The sequence below is a fragment of the Morone saxatilis genome, unplaced genomic scaffold (assembly GCF_004916995.1).
Source record: "Morone saxatilis isolate NCDOM2014 unplaced genomic scaffold, NCSU_SB_2.0 Contig9, whole genome shotgun sequence".
NCBI classification, from domain to species: Eukaryota; Metazoa; Chordata; class Actinopteri; family Moronidae; genus Morone; species Morone saxatilis.
In genome coordinates, this window is record NW_023340268.1 from 6,565,023 (window position 1) to 6,582,919 (window position 17,897).

A 17,897-nucleotide genomic window follows, 5' to 3' on the forward strand; every position below is an offset into this window, starting at 1 on the left:
CAGTGTAATATTCTTAAAATAAAACACTCTGAAAGTGACCATTCTGCCCAAGACTTTTTCTTTACTTTAAGTGCATTTTGATGTAAATACTTTTGTACTTTTGCTTACTTACTTTACTTATTTTATTAAAATATTGAAGTATTTTATTATTTTATTATATTTTAAGATTAAAGATAAGGGATTGTTATCATCAATCTGTAAACAGTGCAGTACAATGCACTGCATGAGCGATTTTAATACATATTTTTGCATTTTGCTTATATATTGTTTTTAATATCCGCTGAAGCTAGAAAAGGTGAAGGGGTTAAAGGGATATTATGAGTACATATCTAGTGGTATGTCTTTTGGTCATTATTTGCAATTAAGCTTAGCACCCCCTGGTCTACTACCCTGTTTAACTCTAGTAACAAGCTCCACAATCTGTGATGAAACATGAGTCTGTATGGGGTGACTAGTGTCAGGGAAAGACGATCAGGTTGGTAGCCTGGGATGATTCAAATACTTTCCACCGTCATGTTAGGGTTTGCTCTCCCCATTTTAGAGCTGTCACTGCGAGTGTGATGGTAGGAAGCAACAGATGGAGAAAACGTTACAGAAAACAAAGATTTGAGCAGAGAGGAGATGAATATGTTCAAGATAATCTGGCAGCTGTTAAGGAAGATCACTTAGCTGGACTTAATTGTGCCTGAATTGAAACGTTAATACTCGCAATTATGTCTGACAAACAGCCGGGGCAAGCTTCCCAAAGGAACACATCCACAAACAAAAACATCAAGAAGCTCCGCACAGTTAGCATGGTGTGCAGCCTGACGAGTGGATGGCAGCAATGGGTGAAGGAAAACGAGAAGAAGCAGGCCAGCGAACCCAGTGGCTGGGCTCCATCTTTTCTAGGAGGACCAACAGAGAAACTCAAAAAGACATGGGTCCCAAAGAAGCCTCTGACCACACACACCTGGCCAAAAGAAGTGTCTCAGAATCATGTCGTCAGTTCTGGAGTGGCTCAGACATTAACTTCTCACAACGAGACTCAAGATGCATCCAAGACTGAGGTGGTTAAGACCTCAGCCGAGCCACCAGTTGCATCTTGCATCAAGCAAGTGGTGAAAACGGTGACCAGCGGGGTTCAGGAGAATGGTGCTGACGTTGGGCGCCTGGCCGAGAAGATCAAGAAGGAGTATTTGCCATCAGCTGAGGAGATTGACAGGATTCTGAAGAAAAAGACCTCGCCTACACGACGCAGAAAATGCTCCAACATGGTATCATCTCTAACCAAAAGCTGGAAGCAGGTGGAGAAAGAGCAGAAGCTTGGAAAAGAGGGAGGACCAGGAGAGGGACACCCTTGGGGTAGTGATAAAGACAACATTGGACACCCTGAGGCAGAGAGGGAGAGTGTGGACATAAAGGATGCTGAAACACACGGGAGAAGCTCTTTAAAAGAAGACCTTGAAGGAGACTCTGAGTCAGCAGTAAAGATTAAACGACCCACAGTCCCAGCGTGAGTACAAGTCACGTAAAGAGAGAGAGGAAGTTGTTTCTAAATAAAACAGGGGTTTAAAATTCTGAAAGACTACAAAAGTAAGAAACAGTGACTCAACTCTTACATGTCAGGTGAAATAATATCTTTACTTCCTTAATGCTTTGAAACAGGATAATGTGGCGTGGTATTTGATAGTCAGGGGATTAATGAAGTATAAACCAGTGTTAGTTGTGGAGAGAAACGCAGCTTAATTTGACAGGATTAACAGAAAGCCAGAATTGTTTGAATATTTGTACTGACTGAAGATCTACTTGGGTGCCATGAGGTCATGGATTAGGGGAGTTTTTCCAGAAAGTAGCAGTTTCCACAAAAACCCCCAAAGACCTATATCATGACAACACAGTTTAATAGTGTATTTCAAAATCTATCTTGGTTTGGTTTTGGTTTCAGCAGTCCTCTTAGCTCAAACGTTTAAATAAAGCTTTATTAGCTTTATTAAAGCTCCTCCTCTCTGTAGTCCAGCTCCTGTGCTAATGTTACAGGCACCAGACCTGGGGGAAATCTGGACCAGCGAGGGAGCACTGTGTAGCCAATATATAAACAGTTCTGTGGATTGATAGAGAGCGGACCAAAGTTAGCGTCCTTGTTTATTTTAAACACAATTGCAGACAATTTCCAGTCACTTTTTCTCTAAACTTTCTGATTAAAATGCTTGTCAAATTAACACTAAAATGTTTCACAAAAATAAACAATAAATGGTGTAATCAAACTACAATAAATTATATAAAACATTCTGTCTAAAGGAAAAAAATAAAAATGAGATAACATATATTGCAAATAGACATAAATTGGCTAAACTCAAAATACTAATATGTATCAAAATATTAACACTCAAAACACACATTCACTTTACTCTATTACCTACATTCACTCATATATTAACACATATACAATCATGCTAACACGCATTCAACACTAGTATAACATACACAAAGCCTTTCCACAACATTTCTGAGCTGCACATGAGCAGAGCTTGTAGCTACAGTCTCCCTAATGGATCCACAGCAGCACTAGAGCACCATCTACTGACGTCATAGTGTACTACCTTAATGTAAAGACTAAAAATGTTAGAATGAGTCAATTATTAACAAAACATAACATATGCCGTTTCCAACCCACTACACTGGCAGTGAAAACACCAACACTCCAAAGTCAGCTTTTAATAGAGCCATTAGCAGCACAGCTAACTGAGCAAACTAGCTTATGACAATTAGCTGTTACTTTAGCCACAAGTAAAGCTATCTGTCCATCAGGAAACTCCACCTCCACCATTAGTTCAAGTAGAGCAGCTGTGGTCAGTGTGTTCCTGCTCCATCCATGAGAATTCATTTTTGCCTGTTGGTTTCTTCTTGTTGTGTCGCACTTTAATATGACCGCAGTGGCGCACAAATTAGAACGTACTTCTGCTTACACAGACAATGTCATTTGAGTAGGCCGTACTTCAGTGTGGCCCAGGATACATTTGTAGTATCTTCAGTGTGTCTTGGGTGCTTTCACACCTGTACCGTGATAACTCAAGAAGCATGTTAAGGCCAGGTGTAAACAGGGCCATAATAACAGTGTGAGCTGTCTTGACTTATACCTTTTTCTTCCTCACCAGTTCCTGTGCAAAACCATGGATCACTAAATGCTAACCAACAGGGAGGTTTTCCTTGGTATAATGAGCTTTTCCACTGTTGTGAGGCAGTTAAACAAATGTTCGTGTTGATAATGCTCTCAGTTATTCTGGTTTGTTTTCTACACACACATCTCTTGATCACGTCACTCAGGAAACTGTCTATTAGGGCTGCATTTACCCTTAAGACTAACACACAAAAAAAGCAACAACTTCTTGCTGTTGAATGTTTGCAGCTCTCCTTGCAGGATCAAAACAGATATTCAGTATCTGTGCGCTGTATTTTTTATTTAATTGTAATGTGATCTGACATTCCTCCTAGGTACAAAAAGGATACTGAGGATGCCAACAAGATCAACGCCCTCTCCAAGAAATACAGCGCTGTGGGAAACCTCAAGAGCCGCTGGCAGAACTGGGCCTCAGAACACACAGTGAACCAAAAACTAAACCCCTTCAGTGAATATTTTGACTATGATTACTCCATGTCCCTCCGCCTCCAAAAGGGTCAGGAGGGTTATGGACGCCCCAAGGAGGGTACCCAAACAGCGGAAAGAGCCAAACGCGCAGAGCAACACATACACCGTGAGATAGATGACATGTGTTACGTGATCAGAACTATGGCCGATCCAGACCCAGACGGAAAGACCCGGGTCACGTTTGGACAGCTGTTTGACAGATACGTTCGGATCTCTGATAAGGTGGTGGGTATTCTGATGAGAGCCAGGAAACATGGGAAGGTGGCGTTTGAAGGGGAGATGCTATGGCAAGGCCAGGATGATGGAGTAATCATTACTCTGCTGGTGTGATGTTAACACCTGGGTCAAAGTTGTACTGGAAATCCTCTTACAGCTAGTTGGCTTGCACAATGGAACCTGGAACCTAACATCAGTCATCAAGCAGGGCTAAGAGGAGGATTTAATTTGACCTAGGTCTATTCAGTGGACACTTTAAGAACAATATCAAAGGAATTTGGAGACTACAAAGCTTGGAGGATGAGTCTGTGTGGATTATCTGAAGAATATTTTGCTGCTATTTTCGTGGATACTTGAAGACACTTTCTGTCAGTGTTGTGGGTATTTGAGGTGTGTCGTGCACATGCTTTGAGAAATCCGCTAAGACTTTAAACTTTTATTTCAAGAGCTCTGGCAAGATAACGTTCTAGCCTTTGGCTGCTTAAGAGTTGCTTGCAGATTCTCATATGTGTCTCTTTAGCACGTTCTTTATGGCTTATATTAATGAGATACTTGATTATGTGTTAATGTACCAAATAACCATGCAGCAGCTTTGCAATATAGTGTAGCACAGTAATTCAAACGTGGATTGGGTTTTATCGCCTGAAGAACTCAGCTCAGCATTCATTATACTGCGCCAGGTACAATGCAGAGGAACAGAGCAGACCACAGCACTTTTAAATCTCACAGCCTGTTAGACTGAGCCTGTTATGATTAATGTAAAGGGTGACTATGAATGTTTGGGGGAATAAGTAAAACTTTCTTTTTCACTTCCAGTTACTGAGTGATTTGTTGCAGTTTGTATCATACGGTTAGTTACAATGTTAGCCGTCTGTTTTAGTGTGTGACAAATAAGACAAATTGAACATGCTGTTTGAGGTACTTCTACTCCACTACATCTCAGAGGCAAATATTACTTCAGTACATTTGTCTGCTTTAGTTCCTAGTTACTTTTCAGATGACTTCTTGTCCAGTGTAAACCACGTACCTCCAAATTTGATGATTTTGATAGACTGAAGGATTAAGTGTTCCTTTTATGGGCTGATAAAGTTCTCCAACTTCTTAAGCTAAATAAACCATTTAAAACCCTCTTGGATTAGCTGGAAAATGCATTTCACAAAGATCATGAACTTATATCTCACATCTAGAGTATTCAATCAATTACTCAATCAATCAATCAATCGGTTTGTAAGGGAAACATCTATTATTTATAAAATTATTCTGTGAAAGATTCTGGTATTGCTTTAAGCTATAACTGTGATTTATTTATATCTGGTAGATCCTCTTTAGCTGTATTTGCTCCAGAAATAACTAATAATAATTAAAGAAATTAAGTTTAAATGAATTCATACTTTTTTGTAGAAAATTATTTCATTGTACAGTTTAGATGTTTAAAATGCATTATTTCTTTACATTATTACGTTAACAAAGCAGTATGTACTGACTGGTGTTTGCAGATCACGGCACTTAGGGAAAAAAATGCAGAATTTTAGCACAATTGTTTTCAGTAATTTCCAGTCATTATTTCAGAAAGGCTCTTCCTTTGCAACGTAACAATTGAATACCATTCCATTATCTAGTACACAATAGATTAGAATAGGTATATGCTAGTATATGCTATCTGATGTCTGTGCTTAATTGTAGTCTTTGTTGTTAGATTTGTCTCAGTAGTGCCAGAGATACAACTAGAAAATAATTATTAAGGATCTTAAATTAAGCTAAATGCTTTGTAACACTGTCAGTGTCAACTATCAGCCTGGTAACTTAATCTTTCATAGTAAAAGTACGTCCAATCAATATCAAATGCCAATGTGAAAACAATAACTTGTTCCACCATTAGAACTGTTTAAAGTGGTTCGCTTTAGTGGTTGCTGAGCAGGTACTCTGGTCCTCCCGGGAAGATGGAGCAGACTCTTTTACACAGGGAAATCATGGTAAAAGTGAACACTGCCATTCCTGACAACTCCATGAAAAGTATAAGCTGTTTTCTATACAGATGTGCCTATAAATTATTACCAACCTATTTTTTTTTTGTGTGTGTGTGTGTTTTTATTGTACCTGTCACTAGAAAACCACTTCACTGTGGTGAATTTAGACTTTTCCTCAACACTTTTCTGCCAGAGGTTCATCTAAAATGACATAACATGAGAGTATATGAGTATGACGTGTATTTATTGCATTTCCCTCAACTGGTTTCCAGGAACAGTCCTCACAAAAACATTCAAATACTGAAGCACAATTACTAATGCGCTTTTTCACTCCTGGCAGGAACTGAGGACTTCTTTTGTCACTGTTTTTGTGAGGACTCTTCCTGGAAACCAGTTAAGGGGGAATTTTGCATTTATAGTAAATACCGTTTCATGTACTGGAGCTCTGGCAGAAACAGGACAAGGAAAAGTAATTCAAGGACATAAGGTCAACTCTTGGGTTGGGTTGGGTAACATTTATCATCTATAAAATCACTTAAGCTGGTAAAGTTGCATACGTCACATCAAAGTAAAAAGCAGACTTCCTATTAAACCAGTGAGCAAAATCAGTCACAAAAAAATAGATTGTTATTTAAGATGTAAACTTCTCACAAGATAAGGGCACAGTGAAGAACTAAACACAAGCTATATTCACAGAACCTTTGCTCTTTGCTATACAGCCTTGTCCTGTAATAAAAAAGTAAAAACAACCAAACAGCTAATAGAATGATGGCTAAGCATCAGGAAGAAGAAACCAGTGAATTTGTTTTGTTCTTTTAAAAAGAAGAAGAAGCCTAAGAAGTATGAATGGTTACAAATTAAATACAGACAGGCAATTGTATATTACAGAATATATAGAATATAGAATATGAAAAAAATATATGTCACTTAGTCAGGGGAAAAAGGTTGGGAATGACTGCTCTATATGCATGTATATATTTCTGTGAGTACAAAACACATTCACTGGCTAATTCCAGTGCATCCATTACTAAAGTCTGTAGGCCAAGGCTTATAAAGAGAACATAGATAGCATGACCACAACCAACAAATGTCAGGTAATGGTATTTTTGTTATTATTATTGTTCAGAGACTTTCTTGGAAGCTTTTTTGTTGCTGTTACCTCCCATTTGTGGGACAATTTTGTTATTTCAGAAGCTTATTTCAGCAGGAACTGTTGATCATAGCTTGTTTGTTACAAACAAAATGCTTTAATTCAATTAAATAATATTTTTCTCATTTCTGCTTCATAAATTAGGATTATTTATTTTTCATTTTGGTGCTTACTTTTTCCAACCGGGTATCACACACACAATATTTTTTCATTTGATCCACAGAATTTCTCAATGTATTTTTGACATATCCTCCCGCATTCCAGTTTTTGTAAGCATACTATAACTTTAAAATAAAAGTCAAAATAACTTGAAAATATGCATCATGTAATAGGTTTCTGGTAACCTAGCAAGTAGTAGCACATACCTCATTGTGATCAAATGATTGCATCACATTTTTTTCTGATAAATTATAAAAACATTTTTGGTGTTTGCTGTTACAACGATAAAGCACAACTTGTTTCCTTGATCAAAACAAGTATATAAATATGCATGTGGGAAAACCCATTAAAACTGCTCATGAATGCATCACAGTGATATAACACGTGCATAAGGAATAGAAAGTATAAAAGACGTGAAGCTACACAGACGGATGTTGAAGCCTTGACATCATCATTGCACGCTCAACACTTGATTTGTGTGTGAGTAATAATGTGATTGTTTTGACTCTCTGCTGTCTATTGCTATCATTTAATAGATACTTTTTGGATTATCATCAATTATACAAAAATATTTTTTATTTTAACGTTTACAGGTATCTCTTGATCATTGTGCAAGACATAAAAAAAGACAGGTAAGAAATCTTTTTGTTTATTTTCTCCAAGATCCACACTGTCTGCAATAATCGCTCATTGCTGAGGGTGGAAAAATTAATTGTTAAATAATTCATTCATCAATTTGTTTCACAGAATGCATCACATTCTCCTTTTCGCTCTGCTCACAGTTTCTGTCTTGGCTGATGGTAAGTGTGCATGTTACATTTATCAGTCAAATGTTTAAAGTAAAGTTTAACGGTCCGTTGAAAGATAGTATGCATATAGCAAATTAGCTCTTTTGCAGATGCTCAAATATGCTTGCACATTTATTGTCAGGCATACTGTCAATTGAGGAATTGTAAATATAAAATTTTTATATATATTATTTTATTAAGCTTCAGTACCAGAAAACAAACTGGCAGTTTTAACAAATTCACTCATGTTTTCATCTCTTGTCTTTGCAGTTCAACCTCAGTACTCCTTCTCCCCACCGGTGGGGTCTGGATCTGGCAGCCCTTACAGTATCACTGGAGAGGAAAGACTCACAGCTGTCCGGGTGTGGGAGGTCTACAACGGCCATATCTATGGGTGAATATCAAACATATTTAATCTTGTTTTACAGTTTTCATCACACACATATTGAATAGATGTATATAATGCAACCGTAGAAATGACATGTATATACATATACAAACCTATACAGATACTTCTTTGCAAAACAAAAACATTTTGAGGGATGTAGACCAGATTAAGTATTTTAAGTTGCAAAAATGCTGACATTGAACATATCAGCAAAATGTTAACTGACAACGTATTTCATTTGTATTCCGTTAAAATATCTAGTGACAACAGCATAAATAAAAAATGTTGTGGTTATGTTTAGTGCTTGGTTTAGTTTAATGAAAGATTGTAATAATAGGGTTAAGGTTAGGGTTAATACAGAAAAAAGGTTGAGACACAACATTTATTAACATTTTTCAAAAAACACAATATTTTTCACTTTCCTTGTCATTTTCTTCCTAAATGAAGTAAATCTTTAAAAAAAGTGTGTCACAAATATTTTAGATAGCTTCAACACTGAAAAAAAGCTTCAGTAAATGACTGAAACAGCTGTGGTCTTTTCATGGGATTCATTGATATAGAATTAATTAAGAGAGGATGTCTAGGTTAAAACAATGGCTATTAAACAAGAACAAGACAACAAGATTTTCACTTTATACCATGAGACGGTGTATTTGAAAATTTGACTCATGCTAACTGTTGTTACTCCTTCGGCTGTAATCTACTCTTTGTATAAGTGTCATATGAATTAAATGAGTATGACAGATCACTTCCTCCTTGTGATACATTTGTTTTTTACATTCCTCAGCATCCAGTTTCGCTACGGCTTTGTCTGGTCCTCCGTTGCTGGATACGTAAGTGGCGAGCCCAAGGAGATTGAATTATTTGACAATGAAGCCATCATCCAGATTTCTGGGAAGTATGCTCACTATGTGCAGTCGCTGGTGTTAATCACTAACAGGGGCCGCTCACTGTATGTGGGCCAGCCTACAGGTCACTCCTTCAACATGTATGCCACCAACAGCAAGGCTGAGCTGCGTTTCATCAGCGGCCGGTTCCATGGAGGGCTTACCTCCATTGGAGCACACTGGGCTATCTTTTACCAATCTGCTAATGACACTGCAATGAACTGATTTCAGTTCGGTGGTGGATTTTATTCATTTTTCAACATTTAGATGTCAGAAAATTTAACCTTCTGCTGAGCTGCTGGTCTGAAATGCATTTTTGCCATAATCATCTCTCTTAGTTAAATTGTTTGTTGTTTATTGCATGGGTTGAGAGAACTTGACTATTCTTTCCAGAACCTTTTGTTCTGAGGCAAGGTTTTAATCCACATATCTGAGCACCCACACAAAGTAACACAGGGCATTATATAGTTACTTATACTGCATTAGAACCTTAGCTTACCTTTCCCCTTTTCTTCTTGATTTTTGTTTATGTATGAACATATATTATACAGAGGAAAATGCTTTCACAAACACATGCACCATGTAACTGGCTTATGATATTCAACTTTGATCTGAATCAGTTTTTTTTTCTTAATTTTACCTTTACATTTGTACACATCATGCTCTTGTCCTTGATTGAAATATGTAAGAAATAAAATGTTTAATACAAATGAATCTTTTGCACATCAAAACTGGTCACGTCATCAATGTGTTCTATAATACTGACTATACATTATATACTTTGGATACATGCAGGCTAGCTGCATCACACCAGGAAACACTAGCAAGTCTTTCAGAGGCTTTAACTTGGCTTGTCTTTACTCCTTCAAGGAAATAGTTGGACATTTTGGGAAATACAGTACTCACTTTTCATATCTGCCCATGCAACTGAAGCCAGGAGATAATTAGCTCAGCTCAGCAGAAAGACTGGAGGCAGTGGGAAAGCTAGCCTGGCAACAAGTTGCAGTTTTATGGGGAGGTATGTGCAGTTATCATAAATATCACAGCTATGTCTTGTCTGGGTTCATGTTGTTGAAGTCCAGGCAACAGACAGAAACATCAGGAAGTCAATGCACCTGGTACCAAGAAATCACGGTACAGAACAATGTTACAGCAAATCAGTGATCACAAAATCTTGATTTAAATAGAGAATTGGGTTTATTGAAATTAAATAGGCTACTAGTAAATTTCCAAATGTTCTTTTAGAGGTACAGAAAAGAAGGTAGGAAAATTGTTCAAAGGTACAGTGCTTGTACCGTGCTAGGGTACAGCTGGAGTGACAAAGCATTTGTACCCTTTTAGGTCCATTCCTGTACCTTGATTTCTTGTGTTGTTGTTTTTTAAATTATTAATCTTTATTTATTTTCCCCTAAAAAAATAGGTGATAAGAGATTTGTAAGATTTGTTCCTTGTAATTATCCTGATCAATAAGTTAAAGTGACTGTGTGACAGCACAATAGGTTGATATTGGACAGGTCAATGTCTGCCGTCAGACAAACACAAAAAACAACCTAATTGTCAACAAATGTATAGCTAAATAGTAAAACAGAACATTTATTTTCTGTGGCAACCATGTTAGATTTGAGAAAAAAGATACAGTCAATTATTTCTACATAAAGGGAGAGTTTATAGAGCATTAAACAGCAATGTTCTGCTATTACAGTTGTAGATGCACGATAGCTGTGAAACTGTAAAACAATTGTACTTGACTTACTGCACACAGTACACCTGAAAATACAGTTCTTTTCAGAAACTCATCATTACGGACAGGAAGACAAAGAACATGTCAGGGAAACCCCTTAGGCTGAGCAGACCTTAAAACAAAAGAAGAAACCAGGAAGAAGACAGTGACCACACCTGTGCGCGCTAAAGTATGTTACTTACCACACAAGAAATATGCTGAAAACGACAGACAGACAGACTTCCTCATACGTTACATACATTACTTGCTTATCAGTCCAGCCTAACAGTAATGAACAATCGAAAAAAGTGAAACACATGTGAGGCAGACAGATAGCCAAACAAGTAGGCTGGGCCCTGTGGCTTTGTTTATCTGTCCAACTTGCAATACCTGTAGTGTATCTTCCCTTGAAGATATTGCTGTTAACTAACTATGCAGACTTCCTCCTTTTGCTCACTTACATTCCAATGAAATGAACTCATGATCAGGGTCAGTGGTTGTTTTTGATACAACCCATATGTATTACTACATTACAAGAAAAGTTGCTTGTTCAATCAACACATTCAGTAAGTAACAACCCACTACAAAAGCTACTGTCTACTTTCTTCAGAGAGTAGGTGTGTCATGTTGAAAATGCTCTGTTTAATTAGCATACCAAAGGAGGTTTACAGGTCTTTACTGTAGCTGTAAGTTTGAAGACCCGATAATTATGGCATTTAGACACAGTCATTCTAAAAATAAGCTACTGCTTTATCACTTGCACCAAAAGAATTAATATGCACAAATGAATCTACAGACGTGAGGCATACAGGTTTTACAGCTTTACATTCTGCCCTGTGGAGAGAAACAGAAGCAGCCAGCATTGTTTTCACTTTTATTTCAACCTTAACCCAGTGAGGGGTTAGACTGAACTGCTAGACTATCACAGCACAGTTGGCTGGCTAGCAACCTACCCCAGACTAGTAATTTAACTGTTGTTGTAAATGAGTATTTGTACTCAGCCTGCCTACTCTGTACAGTATAAATAAAGGTTAAATAAATGAATAAATAAATAATAAATAATAAATAAAACTCAGATATAAAGGATTAATTTCAGAGAATACTACAGTGTGACAACCATATTGTGCGTAATCGCTGCAAACATGCCCAGATTCTAATGGACAGAAATAAACAGTTTGACAGAAAAACTCACTGAATGCTTAAACAATGCTACTAAGGATCAAACAGACCTTGTAAGCTTAACTTACAGTGCGATATACCTGGATTTGTGTTTTGTGTCTGTGGGGTGGATGCAGGTTATTTTTTGTATTTCATTTATCATCTTGATGATTTATCATCTTGTAGCCTATGTATTTTGAAGGAATAGTTTTACATTCTTCTTGCTGAAAGTTACAGGAGAAGATTGAAACCACTGTAATCTCTGTTCTCTCTGGCCTGGTAAATGGTAAATAGACCTGTACTTGTATAGAGCATTTCTAGTCTTCCGACCACTCAAAGCACTTTTACACTATGTACACTACGTGCCACATTCACCCTTTCACACACATTCACTCTGATGCACAGCAGGAGCACTTTGGAGTTCAGTATCTTGCTCAAGGATACTTCGACATGTGGTGGGAGGAGCCGGGGATCGAAACAACAACCTCCCGATTAGCAGATGACCTGCTCTGCCTCTGAGCCACAGCCGCCCTTAAAACCACTTCTTGTCATTTTTACACTCACAATTAAACAAATGACATATAAAGTGTTAATTGAGCTTTAGACATGCTGGTGGGTGAATGTTGTTGTCTTCGAACAGAGCCAGACTAGCTGTTTCCCCCTGTTTACAGTCTTTGTGCTAAGCTCAGCTAAACAGCTGCTGAACAGACAATGAGTTGAATGAATTTGGAACAATTCCTGGTGGGTTTTCAGACTTAACCTGTGATTCAGATCTGGTGAGGGTGCATTTGGTCCATGTTCCCTGAAAAATACTGACTGATGATCATTGTAACTGCGTGCGTAAGAAATTTATTTTTCTCTGGTTATTTACCATGTGTTTGTGTGTGGTTTTGTTGCATTTTCTTGTCATTAGTTTATTACATTTCTTTTATAAATTGTTTTTCTATGTATTTTAATTTAAAGCATTTTGAGTTGTTGTATAACCTTACCTATAGAACTATGTGTGAGCTTTATATAGTGATTTTCCATCAGGGCATTAGGCTCTCCCTGAGTGTGTGGGGGAAAGGGGGGTGCTTTCAAATTGCCTTCTCTGCAAAACTGATGAAACTTGCCCTTCCCTCATATTCCAGAAAGCGTTTGCTGCTGAGCCTACACTTCCCAGGATCCTTTGAGGCGCGGCAGCAGCTGTGCGCTCCGGCTTGCCCGCAGCAAAGTGATGATAACACACGCCAAACAAGGTACAATGAGAGAGCGTTGACTTTTACATTTCGCCTGCTCCCTTGCGAGTGATGCCCAAATCTGTGGAGTAGCACAATGGCTGTCGAAGGTAAGGCGCTTCACCCTGCGCTGTCCACGATGCATTGCCGGTTTTTGTTTTTGTCTCCTTTTAAAGATACTAAGATATAGTTGATGATTGGAGCTGTGTGATGTGAATGGCTCAACCCAGACACAGTCGGGTCAACTGTGAAAGCCTGTGATTGGGTGATGTTGCAGCCTCTGCTCTCTCCGCATTACGTACACTGTCCTGGTCATCTTCTATTATTACATTGTACAAACCGCTGCCATTCACTGTCTTGCTGCTTACACCATAAGACTAACCCTAAGATTAAGACTCGTTTTAACGCGCAGCTTCTCTCTGTGTATTTATATTGCTGCTGCTGTGTGTGTGTGTGTGTGTGTGTGTGTGTGTGCGCGCGCGCCTGGTCGTAAGCTCTGCGATTGGAGACAACGCTGGTTAACAGGTCTGCGACCGAGGAGCGTCTTGTTCTTTTGCATAATCATCACCCCAGTGTCCTCTGGAGGATACCAGAGCCCCGCAGGTGCTGAGATTTTACACCAGGGACTCTTTTTTTGTTTTTGTTTTCTCCTAAGAAATAAATCTTTTAGAGAATAAGATCCACCAGGCTGTTCTGTGTTGTGGCGCAACAGAGCGCTGTGTGTGCGCTCAGCCTGTTCCACAAGAACCAGACTGGTCGAGGCTGCTCATCTGGCAGCAGGTGGTGTGACATGTGGACCGGGTGAAGTCACCCGCTTCTCCCCGTGATTGTCAGTTAACAGTGAGTGAAGGTGCTCCGGACATTAAAAGTGACAGTGACAGTCAGTCACTCGGGATGCTCGGCCAATCTCCTCACCTTATCGGAGGCATCTTGTGGATCCAGAATCCAATGAGAGGTATGTTGGAGGGGAGGAAGGGAGGGAGGGAGGGAGGAGAGGGTGTCACATGCATGCATCGGGACTGGCTCTCTTCCCTCAAAGGCTTTTCCATTGTAGTCCAGTGCGTGAGTGTGTGTGTGTTCCCATGCAGGTATGATTGGTATGCGCCCGTGGCACTCCTGCATACCTACCTAGATCAGGTTATTCATCTCTGACAACCATTACAGGACGTTTTATTAACATTTTCCACATGTTGTGCTTGTTGGACCTGAAAGTGTCTCCTGTTCCTCTTCTGAGATTTATAGAAGTGGATTTGTATGTGTCACGTTGTGTTTGCCAGCCAATATTTATATGTACTGACATTGATAGCACAGATTAAAAAGACAGGAAGAGCCACATGCAGAGCGTTGTTGTTGTTCTGCAGCGACTTCTCATATTTTCCCATGTTAAGGACCCAAAAATAGACACATGTGAAACAGCAAAGTCCTGTTTTGCACAATTGAATCCCAGGGTCTCTCTCTTCTGATATTTTACAAATTTTAGTGCAACATTTGTGCAATGGATAGGGCCAAATCAGCTGAGGTGTGAGCTCTTTGATCACAGCTGTTATTCTTCTCTCACCAGGCTACTTGAGGGCCCCCCTCCCCTTTACAAAAACAGCTCTATTTGTGCCCTTTAAGCTCAAGAAATGTCTTGTACAAGTTGTCCTTCTTGCTCTGATGTTGTTGCTGACCGCTGACCGACAGGTGTAAAGATATTGCCATCCACTTCAAAGCTTGAAATATAATGTATATAATGATATACAGTGAGCACAGCTATAAGACAGCCATCCTCTCAGTGTATCCCCCTGTACAGTTTCATTCATGCATCTCTTGAGATCCATTTTTTAAAGCAGTAAAAGAGGAAGGCGGGTGCTGAAGATGCCTGCGGATGCACAGTTTGTTCCAGAGCTGAATGTTTTTTTTTCTAGTTTTATTCATTTTTTCATCCCTTTCTTGTCTTTGTCTTATCCAGGCTATCACAGATGAATATTTTAATAGTGTGTCTTTGTTAGATATAATAGTTATGGAGAAAGATACTTTATCCTCTCCATAAAACCATGAAATTGCCAAATTATGATTGCACTTTATTATTTTCATCAAACAATTTCACAGATTCCTATTTATATCACACAAAAAAGATCACCTCTTATGATCACTGTTACTATAAGATATCAGAGATAGTGTAATGCATGCCATTTAAGCAGTACAATCTAATTTTTCAAAGCTTTTCGTTTCTTTTCTCATTGCTTCAGACATGCAAAAAGCGTAAAATAAAGCATCAATACAATTCGTGACTTGAGCAGTTCAGTCCGCTGACAACTCATTCAATTGTGATTCACTGACTTGTGGCACTGAAAAATAAATTATGAGTCATGTCCCTATCCACTGAGGCTTCTATAACTAATATGTCTGCCAGAATTAGGGAGAAAACCTGCGCTTCTAAACACTCAAGGTCAGATCAGATTTTGCAACAGCAGCCAAAACATCCTATACAGCTCTGTACTGTGGCTGAAATACAATACTTTGAAATACTTTCTCCTTGAAGACAGTGATGATAGCGCTCTGCCTCACAGAGCACAGTAGGATATAGTCAGATAGGGTTCAGTGGTGGAAAGTTACTAAATACATTTAGACTCAAGTACCGTACTTAAATGCAATTTTGAGATATTTTACTTAAGTGGTTTCATTTTGATATTTTACCTAAAAAACATACAATGAGCTTATAAAATACACAATATTAGCATGTTTCTGGTTGTGATGCTTCACAAAAAGAAAAAATGTTTGGTTGGGGCCCTTCAGATGTCTATAAGTTATTTGCAACTTTACCACAAAAGCATTTCCGCTCAGATGGTTTCATTTGAAGAAACAGTGTGTAGGACTGAAGTTGCAAAATGCAACCAACTGAATTCTGCTTACCTTTAAAGCAAGCAGGAAAAACACAAAAGACATGAAAGGCCCTATCTAGAGCCGGTGTTTGGTTTGTCCGTTATGGGCTACTGTAGAAACATGGTGGTTCAACATGGTGTACTCCAGGGGAAGAGAACTCAATCCCTCTGTAGATTTAAATAGCTCATTTAAAAGTAACAAAAGCACAATTCTTGTTGTCAGGTGATTATAATGATAATGAAAACATACCGATGAATATCACAAAAAGAACCAAAAAATAAACAATGGAGTAATTGTAAATAAAAGTTACTGTCACATGCAGGTCTTTAAATTGGCATGTATACGCTTGTCAAGTACCATTCTATTTGTGTTGTGTTTTTATGGCTTTTAAGATGGCTAGAGATGATTAGTTTGCATAGTGCATACTGATTCATTTCTAAATTTGTCACAGTTTGCTAAAAAGTCCTGGATCTAATTAAAATGTGTTTATTTCTCTGCGGTGCAAGTGAAGCTGTCCCTGTGGACTGGACAAAGCTCGCTGCAGCACCATCACTTTTAATTTACGATGTGACGTTTGAGAGGAATCAAAACAACTCTGCAGTGTCACTGTTTTCTGTTCCAGTGCTCTACCAACCCCACTAAGACAGAGAATGTAGGTCAAGTAGTTAATAATTTATAACACATGAGAAGACAATAAGCTCTTTCAGAAAGTAGCACTTTGGAGAGTGCCTCTCCCCATTTTTAACGTTACTTTGGAGGGCACTTTCACTTAGCCATGTTTGGCGAAGTCAGCCCAAGACAATAAAGAAAACAAATCTGCCAATGTTCTGTACTGATAATACTTAAAAGTGGCAAGTGCGTTGATTTACATGGTACAGAAAGGTTTAATCGGGTTCTATATGCAGTATAGAGTGTAAACTCAATAACGGCTGCTTTAAGTTCAAATTCTATAACATAATCTGTTTAAGGAGCATTGTCTATGTTTGTCTGTAAAATGAATTGCATGTTCTTTTAAATTCTATCCAGGAAATCAAATGCTTGAGGAAGGTGTTGTGTCAGAATGTGTTTGGCTTTCTCTGACGCTACTCCTCTACTCGCAAGAAGTAGAAGACAGGAAACAAGAGTCTTGGGGATAGTTACATCATGTTAGACAGGGAATCTGATGCCCTCTTTGAGACAGATTACATCATCAGGTAGTGAAGGTGTGTGGCTGGGTCAAACACATTCATGTACGCGAACATTTGTTGTTCAGATGCAAATGTTTGGAAAATGTAACTAAACACAGATACAAATACAGATTCATATCACTTCTAATTGTACTAATTAGGCACAGCAGTTGCACTCAACATATACTTGACAAAAGCTTCTGGTGACGAAGCTTTAGATCATTCCGCCTCAAGTCCTCAACACAGTGGGAGACATCATAGTCATAGTACTGTTGTTTCATAACAGCTGAAATGGATAGTCATGACTTAATGACTAATGTTTATTTAGCCTTAACCATATTGACTGGTGGACTGGTTGACTGAAGTGGAACTGGTTTGTACAAAGTCAAAAGGGTTTATAGCTGATCTGAACTGCCATACTCGAAAGTGAAGGGAAAGGCCAGCTGTCATTGAAGGTGGGGAGACGTGATATCGTTGAAACATGGGGGTACTCATTTTCAGACAGTCTGTCCTGGAGGGCATTCATAGTGTTGTATACGTTAACAGGGATAGAAATAGATGTGTAGAAAAGGAAAAAAGAGCGCTACA

At 38.6% G+C, this 17,897-nt stretch overlaps 3 protein-coding genes across 5 annotated transcripts in view; all 3 read left to right on the forward strand.

Annotated features, from left to right (window-relative positions):
* Positions 1-517: 517 nt before the first annotated feature.
* On the forward strand, positions 518-7,086 carry abrab (actin binding Rho activating protein b). The gene is made up of 2 exons (XM_035681095.1): positions 518-1,495; positions 3,475-7,086. Exons 1-2 carry the CDS (start codon positions 714-716, stop codon positions 3,956-3,958), a joined length of 1,266 nt encoding a protein of 421 aa, XP_035536988.1. The 5' UTR covers positions 518-713; the 3' UTR covers positions 3,959-7,086.
* Positions 7,087-7,475: 389 nt separating this feature from the next.
* On the forward strand, positions 7,476-9,914 carry LOC118342525 (zymogen granule membrane protein 16-like). The gene is made up of 5 exons (XM_035681097.1): positions 7,476-7,600; positions 7,714-7,752; positions 7,868-7,920; positions 8,179-8,302; positions 9,084-9,914. The coding sequence occupies exons 3-5, from the start codon at positions 7,869-7,871 to the stop codon at positions 9,406-9,408; spliced, it is 501 nt and encodes a 166-aa protein (XP_035536990.1). The 5' UTR covers positions 7,476-7,600; positions 7,714-7,752; position 7,868; the 3' UTR covers positions 9,409-9,914.
* A 3,319-nt stretch (positions 9,915-13,233) lies between these two features.
* Positions 13,234-17,897, forward strand: part of samd12 (sterile alpha motif domain containing 12) — a 95,499-nt gene continuing 90,835 nt past the window's right edge. Inside the window, exon 1 of one of the 3 annotated variants that reach the window (XM_035681627.1) lies at positions 13,234-13,388. In XM_035681627.1, coding sequence (XP_035537520.1) covers positions 13,376-13,388 — 13 coding nt within the window. In that variant the 5' untranslated portion in view covers positions 13,234-13,375. Of the gene's footprint in view, positions 13,389-13,641; positions 14,234-17,897 lie in introns of those variants that run through there. The other 2 variants (XM_035681626.1, XM_035681628.1) reach the window with 2 other exon arrangements.

Bases quoted from the DNA above. Each gene is read 5' to 3' on its own strand.
- abrab (XM_035681095.1), top strand. From the start codon at position 714: ATGTCTGACAAACAGCCGGGGCAAGCTTCCCAAAGGAACACATCCACA. The intron at 1,496-3,474 runs GTGAGTACAAGT...CATTCCTCCTAG, and splicing joins AAACGACCCACAGTCCCAGC to GTACAAAAAGGATACTGAGG.
- LOC118342525 (XM_035681097.1), top strand. From the start codon at position 7,869: ATGCATCACATTCTCCTTTTCGCTCTGCTCACAGTTTCTGTCTTGGCT. The intron at 7,921-8,178 runs GTAAGTGTGCAT...TTGTCTTTGCAG, and splicing joins AGTTTCTGTCTTGGCTGATG to TTCAACCTCAGTACTCCTTC. The intron at 8,303-9,083 runs GTGAATATCAAA...TACATTCCTCAG, and splicing joins TACAACGGCCATATCTATGG to CATCCAGTTTCGCTACGGCT.